The sequence below is a fragment of the Leptodactylus fuscus genome, chromosome 2 (assembly GCF_031893055.1).
Source record: "Leptodactylus fuscus isolate aLepFus1 chromosome 2, aLepFus1.hap2, whole genome shotgun sequence".
Lineage (NCBI taxonomy): Eukaryota > Metazoa > Chordata > Amphibia > Anura > Leptodactylidae > Leptodactylus > Leptodactylus fuscus.
This window is the reverse complement of record NC_134266.1, coordinates 99,670,594-99,697,737: the sequence shown is the minus strand read 5'-3', so window position 1 is coordinate 99,697,737 and position 27,144 is coordinate 99,670,594. Positions and strand designations below refer to the sequence as shown.

The following is a 27,144-nucleotide window of genomic DNA, read 5'->3' as shown; positions in this document are numbered from 1 at the left end:
CAAGTTCTTGTAGTTGATGTTGACAGTCCATATTAAATGTGTACCGAATAAGCCGAGTTTTTCAGCACAGTTTTTGTGCTAAAAAGTGCGCCTCGGCTTATACTCGCGTCAATACGGTAATTGAAAATGTAACATGACTGGTCCGCAGTGAAAGACTTCTGTGGGAGGCCGCTGAAACGGTGCTGCCGCCGATAGGTGAGTGGTGAGGCAACTCTGTCTCCGGGACCGCCCCAAGATGTTTCCAGAGCATCTTCTCTGCCTTGGAAACATGTTAAGGTGGCCCTGGAGACGCTGTTCCAGCAGCCTCCCACAGATGTCTTTCACTGCGGACCAGTTCAATTACCACTTGAGTCAATACGGTAATTGACTCGATCGTATTGACTCTGCTGCAGCGGGCCTCCGCTTTAGTCCCGGCCCCCTCCCCCGGCTACATCACATGCCGGTTGACGTGGCCACATTAGCTCAGACACGCACCTTACTGCGTCTCATCACAGGCGGCGTCATCACGCCCCCTACACTGAGATGCAGGAGCAGCCGCGGCAAAAGAAGAACAGCGGCGGGAGCAGCAGCACAAGGGTTGGTAAGTATGAGAACTTGATGTGTGTTTGTTTTTTATATTAGGCCGCTACCTGCTGGAATATTTCCAACAGGTATCGACCTATTTACCAACCTCCCCAGGCCTGCTCACTGCCGACCCCCACTTTACCTTATACTATAGGCCGCGGAGGCTGGCAGTGAGTAGGCCCGAGCCCCGGCCGCGATCCCACTGCCGCTATTATTATACGTGTGTGTGGGGGGGGGGGGGGTCTGAAAAGACACCCCCCCCCACCCCCGAGTATAATAATCGGAGCCCCAGGGAAGATGAGAGAAAATAATACAGTTTTACTCCCCTCTCTGGGATCCGATGTTAATTCTAGCCGGCTTCGAGCCTATATGGTAATATCCCATACGTCACGTAATCTGGGATATTACCATATAGGCCCAAAGCCTGTGCTAGCAGTACCGTATAGGCCCAAAGCCTGTGGTAGTAGTAATAGCCTGTTACTGCTAGCACAGGCTATTACGTCTGGGGCATTATCATACAGGCCCAAAGCCTTATGGTAGCAGTAGCAGCCTGTTGCCATACAGGCCCAAAGCCTGTGCTAGCAGTAACAGGCTATTACTACTACCACAGTCTTTGGATCTATATGGTAATTTCCCAGACCACGTGACGTCTTGGATGTTACCATATAGGCCTGAAGAAGACTAGAATTAACATGAGCACAAACAGAATGTCATGCATTTCCCCCCCTCGGCTTATACTGGAGTCGATAAGTTTTCCCCATTCTTCGTGGTAAAATTAGGGGGGTCTGCTTATATTCGGGTCAACTTATACTCTAGTATATGCAGTACATCTTGATTATTTTATATGTGTTTTGTATGACTGAATATGGGTTTTACCCTTGGTTCGCATCTGAGTTTGGTAATCCATTCAGGGAGTCCTCATGGAGACCCCCCGTTACATGCATATGACACACTTGAGGTTTATGATATGTGACTAAAATTATTACAACTTTTTGCGTTTTGGCACTTTTCTTGGTCTTATAAACTGGGCCTTCTAAGTCACTAGTAGATACACTGGAACTGCCACAGGGGCTGCACATTTACTGAACAAGAACTTAAACATGGCATGGAAGGTTGACTCCAAAAGATCAGGCAAACCAGGATTATCCCACAGCGGGGTGTCCGCTGGGGTATCAGAGTATGAGGACACCTTACGAGTCTGCCTCTAAACCTGTACTGCCAGGGCATGAATGGGCAAAAGTTTACCCCTAAACAGATGAGGATATTCCAACCCCAGCCGCAGGGTACGCAAATCCAGGTGGTGAGACAGATGCGCCTCGGTTCCCGGAAGAGAGTCCGAGGAGAGCCAAGGCTTGATGAAACGTAGTTGACCCGCCAGATAGTAAAGAAACAGGTCGGGGAGTGAAGCACTACCGAGCTGCTTTAGTCGCTGCAGAGCGGGACTGCCTCAGCTTGGATCTGGATTGGCCCCATACAAAGTAATTAATTAGGGAATCCATATGTTTAAAAAACCGGAGCGGCACTGGCTCAGCTGAGTGGCTTAGAGCTTACAAACGTTTAGGTACAATAATTATGGGGCAACATGGTGGCTCAGTAGTTAGCAGTGCAGCCTTGTAGCGCTGGAGTCCTGGGTTCGAATCCTGCCAGGAACAACATCTACAAGGAGTTTGTATGTTCTCCCCTTGTTTGCGTGGATTTCCTCCCATTCTACAAAGACATACTGATAGGGAAAAAAATGTATATTGTGATCCCTATATGGGGCTCACAATCTACATGAAAAAAAAACCCAAAAAATGTTTAGGTAGAATAATCATCTTCACAAGGTTTATTCTACCCGCTACAGATAAAGGCAGGGTAGTCTGAAATTCAGTCCTGAAATGTGAGATAAGGGGGAAGATATTTTGATCTAGAAATTGCTTATGGTCTTTAGGAATGACAATACCCAAGTACTTACAGGCTGACACGCCTGAGGTTATTGGACGTGGATTTGCCTGGCATAAAACCTGTTTGACCTAGTCTAAGACTACAAAGTTTAGCCTGTTAGCCAACATTTTGATTTGGAGTTTATAGGCTATATTTAATAAAGATATAGTCCTGTACGAGCCGCAGTCCAGCGGGTCCTTGTCTGGCGTAAGCATTAGGATAATAGTAGCATCGTAGAAGGATGACGGGCGTCTACAGCCCACAAAGGCAGATTTATAGCAATTCAACAACACAGGAAGATGCACATCCTTATACTGAGCATAAACTTCTACAGGAATGCCATCGGGGACTTTCCTGTTGCCATATCTGACAATGCCTCTGTTAACTCCTCCAAAGTGAAGGGGGAGTTCAATAGTGCACACTGATCATCTGACAAGGTAGGGGAGGGGATGGAATCAAGGTAGGCAGCAAGCTCTCGGTCACCAACCCTAAGCCTAGAGAGATGCAGATCACTGTAATACTGGTGAAATTTGGCTCGAATGTCCTGGCTACTAGATATGGTTTCACCCGTTGTTGATTGCACCCGAAGAATGGCAGGAGAAGCCGTATTCTGATGCACCAGATAGGCCAACAAACTACTCGACTGATTGTTGAGTTCTTAGAATTTCTGCTTGGTGAAAAACTGGGATCTACAGGCTTTATCATGTAACGCATGTAAGTATTGCCTACCCGCCTGCAACCACTGGGATCTAGTCTCATTAGTTGGGTTAGCAACATAAGCCACTTGGGGGGGTACATTGAGCCGTCCAGGATGGTCTCCAGCAATGAGGGCTCCCGTTTAATAAAGGAGATGGAGGACTTAACACAACCTCTGAGGTATGCTTTATTGGTTTCCCACAAAAGGGACCACACCTGAAGCTGGTCAGGTATCCTATCATTTGGTAAAAATAATTTTAGCCAAAAGGGGTGTATACGGCAGCTCTGCATCCTGACTGTCTCACCATGGTTCAGCTTAACTAAAAGACCCATTGCAAAATGGAGCAAATTTTTACATTACCAATGCATAATCTATACGGGACAGGGTGTGCCTATGGGCAGAGTGACAGGAGAATACATGAGACTCAGGAAACAGAATCCTCCACAAATCCTGCCATCCCAACTCCTGGACCAAACTGGCCATGGAGATGGGATGGGAGGAGGGCAAAGGATCTGAACCAGTGTAGAACCGGATCTGAACCAGTGTAGAACCGGTCCAGAGTATTATTCATCACTTTATTAAAATCCCCCAGGCAAAGCACCACTGCACCAGGAAATTTAGCAACAAACTCCCTGGAGCACAGAAAGGTCTGACGCAGGGGATAGATACACACCCAAAACTACATACAAAGTGGAGTCTATCCAAGTTTGGACAAACACATATCGCCCTTCAGGATCTCTCTCAAGCAAGCCCGGCTCTCACCGAAGTCTACAATGCACTAAGATAGACACCCCTCTAGAAAATGTAGTATGCTTGGAGTGAACAGCCCATTGAACCCACAGCCTCTGAAGCCATCTGGAATTATCTAACACTAAGTTGATCTCCTGAAGAGACACAATATGAGGATCAACCAGTCTGATCTGAGAGAAAATAGTAGAAAGTTTATGTGGACTACCCATACCCCTCATATTCCATGAAAAAACACGAAGTATCTCCATAGCGGTTTACACTTCTATAGTTGTAGGCCTAGGACCCCAGACAAGGAGTACAGGCCAGTAGTAGGTGCGCTCGGACCCAGGCACAAGGCAGTGTGCGGCAAATCAAAAACCAAGTAGGAACATAAATATAAAAGAACAATACACCTGCAAGAGGTGCAAGAAACTGTACAAACATTAGAAAGACACTAGACTTACAAGTAACAGGGAAGAAAGTGCCCCACACACCATCCACATGGGGTGCACTATCTCAAGAAAGTAGGTTACGTGTATACATGTAACAGAGCCGAAAGTGCAAAACCATAGCAACTTAAACACCCCGGGCCCCAGGATTAACTAGAGCAACATAATGTCCACCATAACAATGGAGTCATACAGAAATATATAACAAATACAGACAAACTCGGGGTAACTCGTAAAACATATAGGTCCGTGTATATGGTCCCACGGGACCTCTCACCACCAGGTCACAGAATCAACGCTGTGGGGAACGAGGTAGAAGGGACAGCCAGTCTTCCTCATCCTTGGGAGAAGTGATAAACAGGGACTGGTCGCCATGAACGGCCTGAAGCTTTACAGCAGGGGTAGGGAACGTACGGCTCTCCAGCTGTTGCAAAACTACAACTCCCAGCATGCATACTTGCTCTGCTTTTCTTGGAACTCCCATGGAAGTGAATGGAGCATGTTGGGAGTTGTAGTTTCAGAGCAGCTGGAGAGCCGAAGGTTCCCTATCCCTGCTTTACAGGATAAACTATGGAGTATTGGATAGCCTTTTCCCACAGCTTCCTTTTTACTGCCACAAAGGATGCTTGGGTTTTATGGAGGGCAGCTGAAAAATCCAGGACAATCGCCACTGCAGCTCCATTGTATTTAATGTGCCCAGCTTGGCATGCAGCCTGCAATGTAGTATCATGGTCCGTGCTGTTAATTAGGCGAGCCAGCAGAGGGCGAGGATGGGCACCCTGGGGAGGTGGCTTGGCTAGAACCCTATCGGCCCGTTCAACAGAAAATATAGGTGAAAAATGCTCATCTGGCAAGGTGTCTCGTAGCCACTTCTCCACAAAGAAACAAGAATCCACACCCTCCGCCCGATCTGGAAGACCCAAGTCATCAGCCCGCTGTGTCCAGAGGCTCGCCACCCGTGCCAACTCCTGAATTTTAGCAGGAAGGGGGTTGAACAGAGTCTTTCACTTGAGACTCGGTCCTCGATCACCCTGTCCCACAAAGTTTGAAAGTCGTGGTGAAGCAGGCCAAGGTCAATTTTAACTTTCTCAATTTTACCAGTTAGGGAAGAGGTGCTGGCCTGGATCGCCTCCAACAGTTGTGCAGTCACCTGCTTCAAGGTGGGTTCAGTATCCTCCATGGGCAGGTCAGGAGGGGAAGTCACAGGTGAAATGGGAGCAGGGGGGCTAGCAGATCTAGCAAACCCCCGTAGACGATGATCAGAAACAGAAGCTGACTGCAGGCGACTCATTTTAGAGAGTCTGCGACCGGTCTTCTCGCACACTGTGAGAGTAGGTGTGATGATGGATAAGAAAAAACATGTCCACTGAAGCAAGCAGCAGCAGTCCCAGGATTATAAGCAAGTAGTACAAAGTGGAGCAGGCAGCATATATATATATATATATATATATATATATATATATATATATGAAGGTACAAAAGTCCACTGTATATTAGCAGATTGCCAGGAGGAGCAGCATGAGGGACATGATCCGAATAACCATCCAAAGAATCAACAGAGGATCCACACACACAGCATAGATGATGGTAGTGGCTGTAAATCGGGGAGGAGATGGACGGAAGACAACCCAGACAGCACGGAGTCCAGCAAAGGCCTCACTCACCAAAATAAATGTCCCTGTTTCCAGGCAGGGTGGTTGAAGAGAGAGGCATAGGGGCATCCAGGAGAGCAATCCAACTATCATGCAGGACAGGCACCGCATTAGATCACCACTAGAGATGAGCGAACACTGTTCGGATCAGCTGATCCGAACAGCACGCACCCATAGAAATGAATGGAAGCACCTGTGACGCCGGCCGGCCGGCTTCCATTCATTTCTAAGGAAGCGTGCTGTTCGGATCGGCTGATCCGAACAGTGTTCGCTCATCTCTAATCACCACACAGTGCTGCAGCAGGGATGTAAAATGGCCGTCAGTTGTGTACGGCTAGGCCACGACCGCTGGTGGCTGTATAGATGCCTGAAAACACCGCCACAGGAGCTTCCAGAGGCAGAGTCCAGAGAGTGTCTCTTAAGTATAGAGGCCCGCGGCACCGGGTAACAGGCTGGGTACAGGATGATAGATTCGGCTCTGAGTGGAGCTCCTCTTACATGTGGCCGCTAACCAAGCCCCCCCCACACACTCACACACTTTGTTTTTCTTTTTTTTTTTTTTTTTTTTTAATTTAATTTAAAAATAGACTAATCGCATATGCATGCATATTGGAACAAAATATTGTATTGCATAAAAATTAGGCAAAATTTATCATCACGATTTTAATGTGAATGTCTTTGTTTGTTTTTTGTCCAGGTTCCTACTCTTGAGTTTTGTGCATGAGCTTTATATGGAAAAGTGGAAATTTTCTTAATAACAGATCTATTACAATATTTCTTGTATTCTCACATACAATCTATGAAAATTTGATTTATAATTGTAGATATGCTTTATGCTTTTGATGTAGTCAAGTCTTTTAGAATCCTGAAATCATCTCTGTGCTGTGTAAACTGTAGAGACGATGCTCCCTCTAGTGTTCAATAGTGGGAAATTAAAAAATGTTGCTTACTTTCGTTAATTCATCTGGTGTAACTCACTGTTTTGTACACACGTATAGTAATGGTATTCTCTCTTATACAGGTGGTCTGGCCGTAATCACCGTGAGAAAATTGGAGTCCATGTGTTTTTTGACCAAGTGTTGAACATGGAACCATACTGTAGAGTTTCATTGTCTCCCTCAGATACAGGGACATATTTGTATGACTTGTCTGCAGTAGTAATGCATCATGGTAAAGGGTTTGGCTCTGGACACTACACTGCATACTGCTACAACACAGAGGGCGGTAAGCCTTTTTTTTTCTCTTCTCCCTGCCAAGTATTCTCCTGTAGGTATTATTGTCTTCACTTATTTATTTCTTCCTCTCCCTTTTAGGATTTTGGGTTCATTGCAATGATTCCAAATTGAACATGTGCTCTGTTGAGGAAGTATGCAGGACACAGGCCTACATCCTTTTCTACACTCAGCGGAGTAATCCACAGAATGGTGTGCAGAGCAACAACCCACAGAGTGATCCAGGGATTCCTGATCTTCTATTATCACCTCAGGCTCCATCCAGTCCCCAGGAGCGTGGCAGCAGGCGAATAACTATACCCTGACACCACTACCACCGGTGGATTTCCGGTGTGGTTTTTTTTTTTAATTTTATTTTTTGTTTTTAATTTTTGGGCGATGGGGTGTTTTTAAATCTGTAGACTGATTCTTAGCTGTGTTTTTTTTATTCATCTTGTCAGAGTAGCAACAGAAGACTGGCAATGTGACCAATTTGCCCTCATAATAGGAGCCCAGGGAGGGGTGGGGAATCTCCTACATGTGTCTGTAAGAGAAGAATATTGCTACAACTATCCATTGACCTAGTTTAATACAGAAAATCTAGCATTAAACCTGGTTATGCGTGGTTTTCAATTACTTCATCAATAGAAGACACAGAAGAGTGAGTGCAGCCTCTTACGAATCAGCACAAGAGGGGTTACATTGGCTCTTACATGATATTGTATCTAATGGTAAATCACATCCATTGCTGTACTTGTCTGCTGTGCAGCAGCAAATGTATTTTTCCTTAATTGTTTTGTTAAATCCGTTTTATTTCTGCTACAAGGTTGTGACCACAGAACGGTCTTAGTTGTTTCATCATGGCAAAAAGGAGTGTAGTCTATACAGATATTACCAGGCCATGTGTTTTGTTTTGTTTTTTTTCTTCTTCTTTTTCACCAGTATAATTTTAAAAATTTTAAAGAATCACTTTACTTTCAATTCAACAGATTTTTTTGTTTTTTTCCATTAAAGACTCTTATCCACAAGATAAATGTCCAGGACCAGCCTCCTGATCGCTGGGACCAGGTGATCTGAAGGATGGAGACCCAAAATTCCCCCAGGCATGCCCTTTGCATGTGAATGAAACAGAAGTGCATTCCACAACTGGTGCTTCAGTTCCAAGCTCCATGGAAGTGAAAGGACTGCCGGTTGGTCATGCTTCATTCACATGGAGGAGGCATGGAAATTTAAGACCCCTGTTATCACAATCATTGAGAGTCCCAGCAGTTTGATCCCCAGCCATCTGACACTCCTCTATCCTGTTTAATGATAAAGACCCCTTTAAACTGTATTAAAAGAACAAAAATTAGGTATAATGTTCAAGGGTTGAGAATATAGAAGTTTGCTCTACATGATCAGATGTGTCTCCAACAGTAAAACCTGTAGCTTTCTAAATAATTATTGCAGAGCTTTCTGTTTATAATCTGCATTGCAACATTGAAACTGTGTCTACCTGAGACCACTGTACTCTGCTTCTATAGTAGCAGGATAGTGGATCATACTGCATAAAACATCTGACCCAGATTTTCACCTTTCACAGTAGATATGGTCAAATCTGCCACTATAGTGCCCACATTGCAGAAACTCAGCATTTTTGCCTGCTACGGAAATGTAGCTGAAAAAACCCCAAACTGTGTTTTACAATACCAGCAAATTTAATGAGATTTTGGTTAATCTCATCCACACTCTGCAGAAGAAAATGAATGTGTTTTTGAAAAACTCAGTATGCAAATCTTCGCTACAGAAACAAACCAGTTTTCCCTACAGATTTAAAGGGATTCTACCATTAAAGCAACTTTTTTTTCTAATTACCACGTCGGAATAGCCTTAAGAAAGGCTATTCGTCTCCTACCTTTAGATGTGGTCTCCGTCGTGCCGTTCCTTAGAAATACCGGTACGCTAATGAGGTCTTGGCAGCAATGAGGGCGTCCTTATTCTTCATCTGCCTCCTCCCCTTGTCTGTCGTCTTCTTTCTTCGTCATGTCTGATGCCTGCGCAGTCGGCTGCAATTGCGCGCATGCGCAGTACGCTCCTCACATCTTCGCCGAACAGAGTGTACTGCGCATGCTCAGTAAGGTCCGTACAGCCCTCCGACGCCTGGATGAGTTAACTCGCGCGTCGGAGGGCTGTACGGACCTTACTGAGCATGCGCAGTACACTCTGTTCGGCGAAGATGTGAGGAGCGTACTGCGCATGCGTGCAATTGCAGCCGACTGCACAGGCGTCAGACATGAAGAAGAAAGAAGACAGACAAGGGGAGGAGGCAGATGAAGAAGAAGGACGCCCCCATTGCTGCCGAGACCTCATTAGCGTACCGGTATTTCTAAGGAACTGCGCGACGGAGACCACATCTAAAGGTAGGAGACGAATAGCCTTTCTTAAGGCTATTCCGACGTGGTAATTAGAAAAAAAGTTGCTTTAATGGTAGAATCCCTTTAATAAGTGAAGAAAAAATGCAGCAAAAACAAAATGAAAAACGCTGTTAAAAAACGCAATCTGTTTTTGCTGTGGGTTTTTTTCTGCTGCAATTTGCTACATGGGGCTTTAGGGTAAACCTATTTTCTCGTGAATATAACCATACTTAAATATGTGGAAGATTAAAAGTGAAACATTCTTGCAATTAGTTGCAATTTTTTTTAAATTTATAATTAATTACAAATTAATTATTTTCTCTAATCACATTAGTGGTGACAGTCTGCCTTTACCAACGGATACCACCATGAATACAGGAATTTTCTATCATCTGTGACTTGTCAGAAACACAACCATGATTTTCTTATTGCGGTGGGGTTATTGGACACAGACACTACATGCATAAGAAGATAACCCAGCCACAATAAGGAGATCATTACTGGGAATCTGAAAAGTGCTAGATTGTAGTAAGCTCCTGCATTGATGTCGTATTCATTGGCAACCTAGCAGGACAGCAGATTGTCACCACTAATGCAAGGTTCACACTAGCATTCAAATTTCCGTCCTTTGGGTCAGTTTGGGGACCCAAAATATTGAACCCGTCTCCACTTAAAAAGCTGTTACATGCAGAAATCTGCAGACCCCATAGACTATGATGGGGTCTGCCTGGTTTCCGCCAAAAAAGGAGAGAAAGCTCTTCCTAGCAGGACTTTTCTCTCCCCTGATTTCAAGCGAAATGTAGGACGGAGTCTCGTATAGAGACTCAAATACTAGTGTGAACCTAACGTAAGATAGTTGGAGAAAGTCTTCAAAACAATGCCAAATTTTTAATTTATATTTGCAAACGTGCTTTAACTTTTTTTAATAGACTACAAATTTAAATCTGGTTTTGTTCATGGGAAAATCCCTTCAGCAAATAAATTTGTGTGATTTTTCTGCTTGGGTATTTTGTAAGATCTGCTGTCGCTTTCTCATGATGGTCCATAAGCTTCCAATGGCCCCCTTTTTCCTGAGCTCCAGTAACGCATTCATCTGTGCTATTTATTAGGGCTAGTTCACACGTGGGCAAAGGGGCGGATTTTGACAGCGGATTTCGCTTCAAAATCCGCCCCTTTACAATGGTGGTCTATGTAGACCACCGGGCTTTTTTTCCCCGCTAGCGGCAACCCGCCGCTAGCGGAGAAAAGAAGCGACCTACTCTATCTTCAGGCGGAAGCCGCGCGGGCTCAGGTGCGCGGCTTCCGCCCCCGGCAGCACCCTCCTATGTCGGCTCATTCATTTGAGCCGACAGCGGAGGGGAAAGCCGCGACCGCGATGGTCGCGGCAGGCGGGTTTTGACAAGAGAGAGATGCGGCTCGCCGCGTCTCTCTCGGTGTCAAAACCCGCGCGGGCCGTTCACGTGTGAACTGACCCTTACTCACACTCTACATTTGTTTCAGAAATTAGTTTCTACTCCGCAAATGTTTTGGCTGAAAGCAAATGTTTTTTTTTATTTATTTTAATTTTTTTTCTTAAACGACTCTACATATTTTTGGATCTTTTTTTTTTTTTCCCCATGCATTTTGCACTTCTGTAATAAGTTTTTATTTGAAAATGTTTTCTATATTTGGCTCTTGCAGCTCTAGAAGCAAATCCATCAAACTGATATTCTTTAGCCCTTCTAAGACTTTTCCAGAATCTTATAAGCCAAAAGTCTACGTGGAAAATGCTAGTGATTACAGTAGAAGCAGCATATTGAGGCCTAATTCCTGATACAGATGTCTAGGAGAGCGAGTACTGCTGGAGCTTCATTCATTTGTTGTCTGTATTGATGGAGCTCAGGAACGAGACAGAATATGATAATCTTCTACAATGCAAAGTTAAATGGGATATCCTTTAGACAGGTTGAAGACGTTCAGGGGCTGCATCTTCACCCAAATTCAAAGCGCATTGTGTAGTGGCTGTGCTTGGTATTGCAGCTCAGCTCCCTTCACTTAAATAGGACTGACCTTCAAACAGGCCTTGTAATCGATGAATGTGATGTCACATGTTCTGTTGCTTCAGACAGCTGATCTGTGTAGGGTTATGGGTGTCTGCTATCAAAGCTCGGCAAGAGTCTGAGTTCCCATGTTGCTGTAACGCAGCTTTTTTTTGTGACAGTTTTTGTTGCTTGCTTTTTATTTATTTTATTTTTATTTTTTGTTTAAGCCAAAGTAAGTGGATTGAGTAGATAGTGTAACGGTTTCCTATATATTTCCAATTAATTCTGTAGCCATTCTTAACTTTGGTTCTAAAAACCTTAGCAAAATCCGTAACAAAAAAGCTGCCTTTCCATAATGTGGAGCCTTCGCCTTAAACTATTTTTTTTTAGGGTTGATGGCCTAAAGCCCACATTGCAGAAAAGCTGCTTTTTTGTGGCAGATTATGCTGTTGTTTTTTGTTTGTCTGTTTGTTTGTTTTTATTTTTTTGGGGGGGTGAGCCAAAGCCAAAAGTGGCTGCAAATAGGAATGGGAAATATATAGGAAGTACATATACTTTTCCCTTCTGCTCAATCCACTCCTGGCTTTGGCTCAAAAAATGCATCAAAATCTACAGCAAAAAAAAGCTGCTTTTCTGCAAGGTGGATCCTTTGCCTTTAAAGGGGTATTCCTATGTACATAATTATTTTTAAATTTGTAGATAATTAAAAGTTAAACATTTTTGCAAATATAAGTAATGAAACATTCTGCAGAGTTTTAAAGATTTTCTTGAAATATCTTGTGGTCACAGTCTTGTGGTCTTGATCGGTTGCCAGTGGATACGACCATGAATGCAAGAGCTTTCTAAGGTCAGAAAATCAGCCATGATTTCCTTATTGTGGCCGGGATATCTTCTGATACACGTAGTATCCTTGCCTGATAACCCGGCTACAATAAAAATCATAGCTGGTTCCTGACAAGTCCCAGACCATAGAAAGTTTCTGCATTAGTGGTCGTATCCATGGCAACTGATCAAGATAAAAGACTGTCACCACTAAGAAAGTTAGAGAAAATCTTTAAAACTCTGCAGAATTTTTAATTACTTATATCTGCAAAAATGTTTAACTTTTAATCCTCTACAAATATAGATATGATTATCTTCATAGGAATATCCCTTTTTTTTTGGGGGGGGGGGGGGGGAGGAACTGCAGATAGGCTTTCACAAAATTCCATATAATAAAAGGGTTTTCTATCTACAAAAATAAATGGTAAAATGCCTAATAGTGGCATGCTAAGGCCCACATGGCCCACAACGGTTAAAAATCACAGAATTTTACAGTCTTTGCAAAGTGGACGGGATTCTAATTAATCCCAGCCACATATTATGAAACATACACACAGTGGACACACTGCGATTTCCAAAATTAGGGTGTGTTAACACTACGTAAACGGCAGCTTATTCTGAACGTAAAACATGTTCAGAATCAGCGGTGTATAAAGCAGCTCCATTCATTTCTATGGGAGCGGGGATACGAGCGCTCCCCATAGAAATGAATGGGCTGCTTTTTTCACTACGAGCAGTCCCATTGAAGTGAATGGGGAGTGCCCGCGTGTACGGCTCGGCATGAGCAGAGCTAGCCGTACACGCCAGCACATCCCATTCACTTCAATGGGACTGCTCGTAGTGAAAAAAGCAGCCCATTCATTTCTATGGGGAGCGCTCGTATGCCGGCTCCCATAGAAATGAATGGAACTGCTTTATATACCGCTGATTCTGAACATGTTTTACATTCAGAATAAGCTGCCGTTTACGTAGTGTGAACTCGCCCTTAGTGTGGTTTTGGAATTCACAGCATGTCAATTATAACTACAGAGACATTGCAGGTTTCCCTTTTTTTTTTTTTTTTTTTTTTTTTTTTTTTTTTTTTGAGGCCCTCGCCGTGGGGCCTTATCCTTAAATGGCAAATAAAAAATACTCGTCCCTCCATGTCCACAGGCTGCCTGGGATCCGGTCCAAACGGTTTCCTGAAAGTGCATTAAGATGCCATTCCAGGCAATGACTAGCCAGAGTGGAGGGATAAGTAATCTTTTACCCTCAGTTTCCTGCTCTGGAAAATACTTTTAATGGAGATGAAAGTTATAAAGTCAAATGAGACCTTGTATATTTTCAGCAAAAGTTTTCAAATTTAGGAATATCTTATTCAAACAAAATGAAAAATCCAGATTATTCTAGAGATTTATCTTAATCTGTTCTATAATTATTTTTTTTTCTTCATATACTTGTTACTGATGAATTATTAACCACATTTCTTTGGTTTCAAATATGAAAATGCTATAAAATATATGCATTCATGTCAGATAGCTTAGTGAGTATCTATTGCTTGAGGAAATGACGTAATAACTTTGAAGTGTAACAACTTTGCCTGATGCTGTGTTTTCCAGGGTTTTTGAAAGGTATTTTTTTTTTTTTTTAAAGTATTAGGTCTGGTTCACATCTGAGTTCAGTATTACCGTACGGAATACCGAACGTATTAAAATGCGGTTAGCTCAGAAAGCACAAGGACCCCATAGACCAGGGGTGGGCAATTAATTTTCCCATGGGGCTGCATGAGAAATTGAAACTGTTCCAGAGGGCTATGTGTGCCACAGCAAATTTAGCTCCACCCACTTCTATGTTGACTCTACCCATTCTCAATCATTTTTCCATGTGCTCCCATAAAGTATAATCCTCCTACAGTCACCCTAACATTATACACCCCCACATTATAATGTTTCCTTCCAAATGTCCCACAGCATTACGTCCCTCTCCTGTTGCCTCAGTTTAAACTAGCAGAAACTAGAGAGGACATTAAACTGGGGCAGCTGGAGGGGGACATTAAACTGGGGAGCAAATAGAGGCAGACATGTCCCCCTCCAGCTACCCCCCCATGGTTTAATATGCCTCTGTTTAATGTCCCCTTCCATCTGACCCCTAGTTGAGTGTCCCCCCTCCATCTGCCTTCAGTTTAACTGCCCCCAGTTCACTTCCCTTACTCACATATAATATCTCTTTTCTCCTTATCTTCCTTCAGTCTCCATTCTCAGCAGCTTGCTCTTTCTGTGTAACAGCAACCGCACTGTCCCGTGTGGCTTCCCCCACTAACGAGTCTTAGCCTATCCTAGTTGAGCTAAAGGACCCGTGATGACGTCATCACAGGTCCTTTAGTGGATTTACCATTCGGCATCTACTTTTATCTCACAAGCTATGCGGGCCAAACAGAACCAGTCAGAGGGCCGTACGTGGCCCATGGGCCATACATTGTCCAGGTCTGCCATAGACGATAATGAGGTCTGTGTGCTTTCTCTGCAGTGTCCACATAAATCATACAGAGAGAAAAGTACTGCTTGAAGTACTGCGGAAAACACACGGACCCTATTATAATCTATGGGGTCTGTGTGCTTTCTGAGCTAACCGCTTTTTAATGCGCTCGGTATTCCATTCAGGGAGTCCCCAAGCTGACTCCCCAAACGGAATACCGAACGCAGATGTGAACCAGGCCTGAGTGGTATAACATTTTGTTTTTTTTGAAAATTGATGAGTGGCCTTATCAGAACTTTTATTGCACCACAATACCTAATGACTAACACTACTTCTTGCCTGGTGTGACCTACAAACCATTCATATTACTCCTTTGGGCAATGTATATGGAATTAGCAGCTTCCCTCCTGCAGACCATAGTTTTGAAGTCAGAAATTTGAATTTTGTCTGTCACTGGTTTCTATGTGTTTTTTGTTTTGTTTTTTATTTCCTTTATTAATATTATGGTATGTCAAAGAGGTGTAGAGGACCAGCTATCTTCAGTTTTCTTACAGTTTTTGATGGTGGGTAATCTATGGCGTCTTTGATTGTTTTCCCCCTTTTAACATGGTAGTACTACACGGGAGTGGTATCTTCCTGTTGCTGCTCTCTTCACCTGACAAACTCAGGAGACTATCCAAAACCAGGTCACCTACGTGCTGGCACAAAATTGTAACCATTTTTATTTTGTACAATATTGACCCAACTCCTAAAAGGTTAATAAATATTCAGTCTGATAAGATTGGTTGAAATTTTTGTGCACTTTTTTAAATTTTATTTCTTTGCACTTCAGCAGTTTCTGTTTAACTCCTGAAATGCAGTGTGCATTTCTGCTCTATATCTTTTCAATGCTGGAGGGGAAAAAAAAATCAATATAAAATGTTATGCTTAGTCTTGAATCAGACACTTCAGATTTAGGGTTGAGCCGATCTTGACTTTTCAGGATCGATTTTAAAATCCAATTTCCGATCATTTTTCATTCGATCTCGATCCCAATTCCGATCCCAATGCAAGTCAATGGGATTTTTTTTATTAATCGGAGATTGGATTTTAAAAGCAATCCTACCCCCTGGTGTCCACTTACCTCCAGAGATGGCTGTTCCTGTGCCCCGTGCCTTCATTCTTCCTCTCGCTGCTGCTCCACGCTGCTTTTCTTCCTTCGCTGCCCCCTCCCTGCCAGGTTAGGAGAGTGTGGGCGGGTTAGGAGAGTGTGGGCGGGTACTGGGAGGGGAGACGTCACGTCTCCCAGCCCTGTACCCGCCCACACTCTAAGCCACAAGCCCCGCCTACCTAGCGCTTTAAACACTAACCTGGGAGGCGGGGCAGTGAGGCAAGAAGAAGGAGGGCACCGGAGCAGCCATCTCTAGAGGTAAGTAACTGCTAGAGATTTAGTTTAGCCTTCCATTCGGATGAATGGAGGCAGCCGGCGCGCAGGGGGTTTAGGCTGTGTGTCGGCTGCTTCCATTCATTCCTATGGAACTGCAGCGGAGCCTTCACACTGAATATACATCGTATACTCAGTGTGAAGGCTAAGCAAAGCATTGTGGGAAAAGATCACCGATCTCGATCCCACATAAAAAGATCGTGTTCGGAATTCCGATGGCGATCGTGACATTTTCTCGATCGCCGATTGGAATCCGATCTTTTCCGAAAACGATCGCTGAACCCTATTCAGATTGTATGAGGGCGGTTGGCAAACAGTGCCCTGTGGATTTGTCATGAAACTATGCTACATAAAAAGTGACCGTAGAAATCCAGCCAGCACAACAGGATTTCCCTCAGCAGTTCAGAGACCGAGTTCTACTTTTATTTCAGTAGAGTTAAGTCCAAAATCTTATTTTTCCTCCTCTGGGAGATACCAATTGAAAGACAAAGCAGAGCCAAGCACACAGATCTAGATTTGCTTATCTCTTGATTCTAAATACATTTTATTCTACGAAATGCATTTCCTTCTGTTTCTCAGAAAGTCGCCAAAGCAAATTGCACATCTGTGAAAACTGCAGATTGACAAAGCGGAGCCATGGGCCAAGATTACTTCACACAAATTCCATTACTTTATCAGCCATACAATCGGATTTCTGTATATTATGCTGTCCATACTGAAGTCTGCCACAATGCTGCTAATGTATGTTGTTCATATACATGATCTCACCATCTGCAAATCCAACCAAACTGCCTGATCAGGGAGGTAGTTTGGGGGGGGGGGATGCTAAGTCTCTATGAAATGGCCTATCATGCCATGCACTTTTTTTTTTTTTTATATTTAATGCTGAACCAGGGATTGACAACATGACTGACGGATTGATTGATCCATGTCAGAGAAACGTCTGCCATTGCAATTTTCACAGTAACTACTTAAAGAGGACCTTTCACATCTTCTGGCACCAGCTATATACCGAAGGAAAGCTGAGAGCCAGCTTTTACAGTACGAGTCTGGGTACTAGAGATAAGGGGGACACATATTTACTAACCAGGATTAGTTTTAATAAGTCTAGGGTAATTTATAAGGGGAGGGAGGTTATGGATAAGGAGGCCTTATTGTTAATAACCCTAGGGGAACTATTATATACGGATGGGGGGGTAGTTCCCATAACTTTATCAATAGATCATCATTATAACTAGAGATGAGCGAGTAGTACTCGATCGAATACTACGGTATTCGAAATACACGTACTCGATCGAGTACCACTCGCTGTTCGAATGTAAAAGTTCGATGCAGAACCAGCATTGATTGGCCGAATAATATACAGTCGTCCAATCAACGCTGGTTCTTCTCCTACCTTTAGAAGTCTTCTCTGTGCAGCTTCCCCGCGGTGTCTTCCGGCTCTTCATTCACTCTGCCAGGCATCGGGCCTGGGCAGAGCCGACTGCGCATGTCTGCTTGTAGTGCGGGCATGAAAAAAATGCAACATTTTTCTTAAAGTTGCCATATTCTGACACCCATAACCATTTTTTATATTTCTGTGTATGGGGATGCATACCGTGTCTTTTTCTGTGTGGCCAGGTGTACTTTTTAGTTATTTAACATATTATATTCCATTTTGGGGAATGTCTATTATTTTTATCACACTTTATTCAAATTTTTATCAGAGACAAGCCAGCGAAAAAACGTCGGTTCGGCACTTTTGATTTTTGTTTCCTGCTATGGTATTCATGGTACGAGAAAAATATTTTTACAAGTTTGTAAACTGGGGTCATGTTTGGACACAGAGATTTCTAATGTGTAGTGTTTCACATTATTTAAATACTTTTATATGTGTTCTAGGACAGAGGGGTGATTTAATTTTTTTTTATTTATTTATTTATTTATTTATTTTACTTTTTTTCCTTCCATTTATTACACCCCCTAAGGGTCTTTAACCCCAGGGGGTCTGATCAGTAATGCAATTCATTACAATGCTAATGCATTGCAAAATATTGGTGCTTCTATTGCAGGCATTGTAGAGCAACCTGCAATAGAGGTAAATGGCAGACCAGCCTCTGGGTGTCGGCAATCCCTGGCAAAATGGCGCCTCAGTCAGCTTTGACTGGGGGGCTAATGCCTGTGATCAGTTCCCAAATTAGCCCTGGGTCTCTGCTGTGTAATACAGGAGAGACTGCTGTTATGGCAGCCGCTCAGCTCCTGACCTAACATCTGCCATACTGTTGGCGGATGTCAAGAAGGGGTTAAATCGGTCTTCGGATTCAGTTTGTAATTTTGTTATATCTGACGAGTCTGTGAGAAAGTTCCAAAATCGACCTATTTGCCAACAAAATTAATACCAAAACAGCTCTATTTCTCTCTCTGAATCCACAGTAGCAATCAACAGGAGTAGACGCCATCTCACATGTTTGGAAGTGGGATCTTGCTTATGCATTCCCTCCTCTATTTCTTACTTCAAGACTTCTGCAAAAGATCCATAGGGACAAGGCCAAAGTCTTTCTGATAGATCCATGTTGGCCAAAAAATAGGTGGTTCCCACTCTTACAGAAGATTGTGCTGACAGAACCAGTTATTCTCTCTTTACAGAAGGATCTATTCTTCCAGGGGCAGCTACTCCACCAGAATCTTCATCATCACCAGTTAGAAGACCTGTCAATTTGCAAATTGCAATGCATTTGCATTAGTGATCAGATACCCTGGGAGTCTAATAATTACAGTGTAAAAAAAAAATGTATTGTGAATTCATTAATTTCTATTTTGCAGTGTTTAATAGAATCTTAGTAAGTAGAGATGAGCGAACACTGTTCGGAACAGCCGTTCCGAACAGCATGCTCACAGCACGCTCCCATAGAAATGAATGGAAGTGGCCAGCACACGGGGGGTTAAGCGGCCGGCCGCCGGCAAAGTCTGTGTGCCAGATGCTGCCATTCATTTCTATGGGAGCGTGCTGTTTGGATCGGCTGATCCGAACAGTGTTCGCTCATCTCTATTAGTAAGGACTAATGAGAGAGCCTTTAATAGGCTCCTGGCTGTCATGGTAACTGATCACTGCCCTTCAATGACATTCCAGTGAGTGGGGATGGGGGCCCAATATGGCAGAGCCCATGCACTGCTACTACTTTGGTGTCTTTGTCCAGGGGCGTAACTTGAAGGGGTGCAGTGGCACCAGGGCCCAGGAACCTTAGGGGACCCATAAGCACTGCCATCAATACTGAGCTTGCAGCTTCCATCTGGCCTGTAAATCAAGGAGACCCACAGATTACCCTAACCACACTAAGGGTGATTAAACTCCTTAGCACCCGTAACCATCGCTATCAAAAATTCACTGTAAGGATAAGGTAGGGGGCTGCAGAAACCAGATTACACCAGGCCTGTTAAATATTCTGTATTACGGTGAAACTTGTGACCACGTGTTGTAGGCCTTAACACAATAGGAAGAGCCAGCTTGTGAGAAAAATATAACAGGTTATGGACTCTAGATTTTAAGGACACGTTGATCCAGGGTTTTATACTGACTGCCAGATTTGGAGTCGGGAAGGAATTTTTTCCCCTGAAATAGGGCAATTGGCATGAGCCTTATGGGGTTTTTTGCCTTCCCCTGGATCAACACTGTAGGGATTGTAGGGTTATAGGTTGGACTTGATGGACTGATGTCTTTATCCAACCTCATCTACTATGTAACTATGTTATGAATAAGTGTAGAGTTTAATTAAAGTCTTGAAGGAAAACACAGGAACAGGGAAAATGTCCGAAATAACAGAAATATCAATGTCTCAATAGCTTACATCTTCAGAGAAGTTAAAGTTCTTCATCTGAATATGCTGTAGTTACAGCTTGGCTCATACTTGTCATCTGGTTGGTGGATTTGGGCTGGTCACGACGTCCTTCATGACTGACCACCTGCCAGGGTCACCCACTCTGGTCTTCCCAAAGATAGACCTAGACATGTGTATTTCTTATTCATTTATATTCATGAGAGGGGGTGTTACCTTTCATCTTATTGCTATGTAAGGAGATTTCTACTATGGTGTACTCTAACCGCACCCATGTACCCAGAATATAGAAGTGTGATGTCAGTAGAGTTTAACCCTTTGTGTGCTAGAGAATATTGTATTATTATAATATTTAACAAGGCCCCACAAGAGTTTAGTTACACCACTGCCTCTCTCACAATTGGTCATGGCATCTAAAGGGGTAACAGTTTTGACCATGCAGACTCTGATCATGGCAGTTGCCTGCTATATAATACAGCCAGGGCCCACCTAAATACTTCAGTGACACTGAATGATGCTGTAATGATGGTCATCACTTTTGCCCATAGTCTAAAGGAGAGGCCTTATCCATGCATGAATCCTACCTCACAATTTCTTAGGACAGAATTACCGTATTTTTCGGCGTATAAGACGACTTTTTAACCCCTAAAATTTTTCTGAAAAGTTGGGGGTCGTCTTATACGCCGGGTATACGGTGGGGCAGGGGGTGGAGGAGGTGGGATCGCAACCTTCCTGCCACCGCCAGCTTCCTTCAGCGGCAGGAGTGGAGCGATGCTGCGGCTCCGGCCTCCACGGCATCCGCCGGGTATAGGGCCCCTTCCGAATCAGCGGCGTTTAAAACAGATCCCATTGCTTTCTATGGGAGCCGGCATGCGTGCGCTCCCCATAGAATTGAATGGGCTGCTTTTTTCCATTCATTTCTACGGGGAGCGCATGTATGCCGGTTCCCATAGAAAGCAATGGGATCTGTTTTAAACTCCGCTGATTCGGAACGTTTACACTTTCAGAATCAGCCAGTGTATCCTCCATGTGAAGGGGCCCATAAAGCTAATGGCGACCACTCTGCTGCAGAGCGGTCGCCATAGCAACCGGGCCTCCACTTAACTCCCACCCCCCCCCCACCCCAAAAGTGCAAAAACACCCCCCGGGGCCGGTCCCCATTGGCTCCATACCTTTAAAGTTGCAGGCCGGCTCCTGCGCGACGAGGTCGCAGGAGCCGACCTGTTCCAGTGACAGTCGGGAGCCTAATAAAGGCTCCCAGGCCTGTCATAGCAATATTACTATCGTGGCTAATCTATGACCAGCCGTAATAGTAATAGACAGAATCTCCCATAGACAGCAATACACTTGTATTGCCGTCTATGGAGACTTGCAATCAAATGATTGCAGGTTCAAGCCCCCTTTGTGGGGGCTAATAAAAATAGTTAAAAAAAAAAAAAAATGTTTTAAAAAAAAAAAGTTCTAAATCTCCTCCTTTCCCTAGAATACATATAAAAGCAGAAAACTACTGTGATACATACACATATTAGTTATTCCTATGTCCGAAAATGCCCGGTCTACTTATAAAATATTTTTCCTGTACGGTGAATGTCAAAATCAAAAGTGCCAAACCCCCTTTTTCTTTCACTGTTTGGCCTCTGATTTCAATAAAAGGTGATCTAAGCAATAGACATTCCTCAAAATGGTATATGGTATATCTATGGTAAATCTGGCCCTGCCAGATTATCCGTGCAAAAAAAACTGTTATCCAGGCAGAGAGGCCGCATACGGACACCGGCGGTTTGCTTTAGAACCCATTCAAATGAATGGCTTGTAAAGCAGAGTGCTGGCAAGCTGGCGTTTAGGACGGAAATCCCAGGGCAGACAGCGGCGGTAGTGTGAACCCTCAGTTACATAAAAGATGGTTCGGGACTAGAGATGAGCGAATAGTATTCGAATACCTCGCTCCATAGGAACGAATGTAAGTGGCTGAACACCAAGGGGTTAAGTGCCAGCGGCGGCCGCTTCCATTCATTCCTATGGAGCGAGGTATTCGAAACTATAGTTTTGAATACTAGTCGCTCATCTCTATTCGGGACTGGAAAGCAAATAAAAAAAAAAGCATTAAAGAGTATGCCAAGGGGTAAGTATGCATTAAAAAGAGGTACCCAACAGAAAAGGGGTAGTCTTATACGGTGAGTATATCCCAAACTCTATATTTTAACTGGAAAAGTTGGGGGTCGTCTTATACGCCAGAAAATACTTAAATCTTAAAGGGGTTCTATCATTTGAATAACTTGTTTTTTGATATTCATATGCCTAAAAACGCTATTCAGGTGCTGCTACTCCTCCATTTATATTACATAAGGTAAAATCGAAATGTAAATGAGCCTGTTTGTGCAACCTGGGCGTTTCTTGAAGCCTTCATGCACCCCCTCTGCGTCATACCTTCAAACTGTCCCCTATTTTGCTTGTGCTCTGAAAATTCCTCTCTCCCTGTAACCACCTCCAGCGTCTCTCATCTCGCTCCTGTACACTGAAATATCGGGCATACGCAGTAACGCTCCCTTCTGAGCGCTACTGTACATGCTCGAGCGCCATTTTGTTGTGGACTATGGAACAAAGTGCACAAGAAAATGGCGCTCGGGTATGTGCAGTATTGCTTGATCCCGTGCCGCCATTAAGAAACCCTCGGGCTCCATTACGCATATTACGTCTGACATTGCCTCTGCCTTTTCGGATTATTATAGCTCCCTCTATCATCTCCCTCCTCCCGGCTCTTCTTGCTCCTCTTCATCTTCTGCTCTTACATTAGCGCAATATGTGGCAGCGACCGCTTTGCCGTCCTTGTCACGTGATGACGCGGCTCTTCTTGAGGCCCCGTTCACGGATCAGGAATTGGAGGCAGGTATTTCATCTCTTCCGGGAGGTAAGAGCCCCGGCCCCGACGGCTACACGGCTCGGTTTTATAAAGTTCTCAAGGCCAAGCTGCTCTTGCCTCTTTTACGCGCCTTCAACTCTGTCTCTTCTGATACACCCTTCCCCTCCTCCTTTCTCCAAGCGCACATTACCGTCCTTCCTAAGGAGGGCAAAGATCATACCCTCTGTTCCAGCTATAGGCCTATCTCCCTTCTTAATACCGATGCCAAATTATATGCCAAACTGATAGCCAACCGACTCAGCCCGCACATGGGGGAGCTTGTTCACCCAGATCAGGTGGGCTTTGTCCCCTGTAGGGAGGCTCATGACAATACCCTGAAGGCCTTCTCCGCCATCCGTCATGCTCAGCGCTCCCGTACACCTATGTTGCTCCTATCCCTGGATGCGGAGAAGGCCTTCGACAGGGTGGACTGGAGGTTCTTGGAGGCCACACTTCTTCAATTAGGACTTGGCCCGTCTATGCTTACTCGCATCCGAGCTCTTTATAACTCCCCTGTGGCTCGGGTTAGAGTCAATGGTTCTCTCTCCTCTCTGATATTTATAATGGTACCCGTCAGGGCTGCCCCCTGTCTCCCCTATTATACGCCCTGGTCATGGAACATCTCTTGGTGGCGATTAGGAAGAACCCTGATATTAATGGCCTGCAAACAGGTGACTTACATTTAAAAGTCTCCGCATTCGCTGATGATGTTCTCCTCTTTGTTACACAACCCCTTACGTCTCTACCTTCTATACTTAGAGATTGAAATTTATAGCTCATATAGCAATTATAAGATAAATCTCTCTAAAAGTTCTGCACTTAATGTTTCCTTGCCTGCGACGGACCTTAGCTCTCTGCGAGCCTCTTTCCCTTTCCAATGGTCCCACAAGTCGATCCGATACCTGGGAGTTCAGCTTCCTAGTCTCCTATCAGACACCTACACGTTGAACTTTCTTCCATTACTGCGCACGCTGCGATCTGATCTCGGTCGTTGGGACGCTAAGGGTCTCTCCTGGTTGGGGCGCATCAACCTCCTGAAAATGAACGTTCTCCCTCGTCTATTGTACTTTTTCCAGACAGTCCCCTGTATCCTCCCAGCATCTTTTTTCACAGCGGTTAGACAGGTTTTTTGTAAGTTTATCTGGTCTTCTAAGCCCCCTCGCATTGCTCAGAGTACTCTGTCCCAACCTAAGAGGAGAGGAGGCCTAGCAGTGCCTGACTGCTCTAAGTATTACCTTGCGGCAGTCGCCACGCGTATTCTCGATTGGCACCATTCGTCCCGCTCTAAGCTCTGGGTCGCCCTAGAAGAGTCTCTGAGCCCTATACCGCTCACGGCGCTCCCTTGGCTCCACAAGAAATTTTGGACGGACTGCAAACCCTATCTGCTCCCATTCGTTGCGAGTCAAACTATGGGTGTGTGCCGAATTTATAGTGGTATGCGATTGCTTTTCTGGAATGATGGCCCTCTGACTCCGATCTCGGGCAACCCCGACTTTCCAGCAGCGTTTAATTCCTCCTTTCTAGGTCGCCCCCTCCCCACCCTCTTCTTCGGCTTACACATGTTACCTCTACCTCTGCTCTCCTTCCTCGCTCGGATTTGTTGACCTTAGCCTCCAGGCCAGACTCAGTGACTGCCCATTGGCACTGTTCTCAACTATCACATTTCTACTTGTCCTTGAAGCGTTCACAAGATGTCCATAGACCACTTCTGCCCTTAGAGCACCTCTGTCTCTCCGCTTCTCAGCCGGGACATACGGTTTCTCTTTTATACAACTTTCTGTTAGAGGACCCGGAGGGTGGCTTACCGCCTTTCGTGGGGGGTGGGGTGGGAGCTGGGGGTGTGGTCATCGGCCTTTGAGATGTGTCACAAATTTTCTATCTCCTGTAAGGCTCAGGAGACTAATTACAAGATCCTTTCTAGATGGTACAGGGTCCCGACTCTGCTCCATACCATCTTTCCAACCACCTCTGATAGGTGTTGGAGATGTCTCACCGACCGCGGCACGATGGCCCACATCTGGTGGGGATGTCCCCTTCTTCGCCATTTTTGGGATAGTGTAAGAGGGGTTATTCTTCAAGTCACAGGAGTCGTTTTAGAAGATGATCCGGCCCCTCTACTTCTCTCCCTTTTCCCTCGTAAGTTCCGGAAACCTATTCGCAAGTTATTAGGGTTTATGTTGGTAGCTGCACGTTCAGTCATCCCGAGGCTGTGGAAGTCCCAATCCCCCCCCACGCTCCTTTCCTGGCTGAAAGAGTTCCTCCATATCCGTACAATGGAGGATATGCTGGCGATGCTTCGCCCTGATGACCGACTTCACCACCAGACCTGGCTACTGTGGAACATGTTCTATTACTCTTCAGATTTTCGTGCCCTTTTCCCCTCCTCACCCCTGTGATGCCTGCCTACTTCTCAAATTCTTTCCTGAAAACCATTTTTCTGGTTCTCGCATGGTTCCTGCTTGTACTTTTATATTGCAGATTATTGTTTTTTTTCTGTTTTGCTACTACACCATATTAACTCTGCTGCGTCAGAGTCCGCCTCCCCCTCCCCCTGTTCTCCTTTCCCAACCCCTTTTTTCCCTTCTTTCTTTCCCATTGTTTCCCTGATCTTCCCTTGCCTTTCCTCCCCCCCCCCCCCCTCCCTTTTGTAAAACCCTTGGGAAAACCTTTAATAAAACTTTAATGATAAAAAAAATAATAATAATGTCTTTAAAAAGTGTGAAGAGAGCTCCAAGTTCCTGCCCAAGAGGTAGCTATGGCCCTGGTAGAATGGGCACCGAAACCCTCTGGAGGGGACAAAGGCTGGGAAGTATAAACTAGAGAAATACACTGCCTGATCCACCTAGCTATGGAGGAAGTGGAGGCCTTACCCTGAAATTGTAATAGATTTTCCTCCTTCCTCTAATCCTCAGAGGCCAATTTTTACCCATACTTGCTCATCTTAGACACAACCTATCCATGCTCTGGTGAATAGGTGGGGGTAGAGTCAGTGGTGAACCTAGCCTTTCTGCAGCCTGAGGCAGATGACATCTTTGAATCCTCACTTCTCCAGACACCTGACCCATATTGTCATCACCTACACAGAGCCCATTAAAGAGGACCTTTCATGAGTTGGGGCACATGCAGTTTTATATACTGCTGGAAAGCCAACAGAGCCCTGAATTCAAGCTCACTATCAGCTTTCCCGATCTGTGCCCCCAGTGAAGAGCTATTAGTGCCGGTACCGTAGCTCTTCACAGTCAGAAGGGCGTTTCTCACAGTGTCAGGAACATCCTCCCTCACAGCAGTGCCTATAGCTGCTTTTTTTCAGCAGCAGCAGCGTACTTACTACTGTCTGATCTTCAACCTGCGCAGTGGTCTTGTGAGACCGTGCAGGAGCACAGGCACACATCGGGTGTGGGTCTGATTACATGGCCACGTCACCTGGCGTGTGGGGAGGAGAGTGAAGAAGGGGCGGCATAAGCAGGCAGGGAGACGACCTGCTCTCTGATAGGAATGAGGGGCGTCCGCTGGAGCAGAGCTGCTGCTAATAGGCGAGAGTTAAAGCAGCGCTGCATCCACAGGCCCACCCCAAGCCACCGCTCGCTTCCACTGCCGGGCTGCCATAACGTTAACGCACGCAGCTTGTCCTGTTGCCTCAGGTCGGCTCATTAGAGGTGCGGCGCTGGGTAGAGTGTTAGAAGATGGTTATATATGGACTGAGTTCTATCAATTTGCCTAACTGTGCACATAAAATATGAATTCACTCTGTTGACTTAGGTACTAGCGAGCTAGTCTGGGTATATTATGCGCAAACTAAAAAGTCAACTAGTCCTTCTGTAATACTGTCTCCACACGTGTAGTAAATTTATAAGTTGAATAGTGACACTGTAGGAGCTACAAAATACAACCATAGGCACTAACCAGGAGATACATATATTCCCTGTGATGGCTGATACAGTGAGGGTGGTCCTGGATTTTCTTCAAAACGGACTAGACAGAGGGCTCGCTGCTGCCACCCTAAAGGTACATGTAGCCGCTCTGTCCGCCTATCTGGGGAGGCGTTTGTCTCAAGATCCTTTAGTAAGCACCTTTATGAAAGGGGCAACTTGGCTG

At 44.7% G+C, this 27,144-nt stretch overlaps 1 protein-coding gene across 1 annotated transcript in view; it reads left to right on the top strand.

Moving 5' to 3' along the window:
• The window catches only part of USP49 (ubiquitin specific peptidase 49), a 37,684-nt gene extending 29,757 nt beyond the window's left edge, over positions 1-7,927 (top strand). The window contains exons 5-6 of the mRNA XM_075264292.1: positions 7,036-7,238; positions 7,328-7,927. Of these exons, the coding sequence (XP_075120393.1) occupies positions 7,036-7,238; positions 7,328-7,551 (427 nt within the window). The 3' untranslated portion in view covers positions 7,552-7,927. The remainder of the gene's footprint in view (positions 1-7,035; positions 7,239-7,327) is intronic.
• The last annotated feature ends 19,217 nt before the right edge of the window (positions 7,928-27,144 follow it).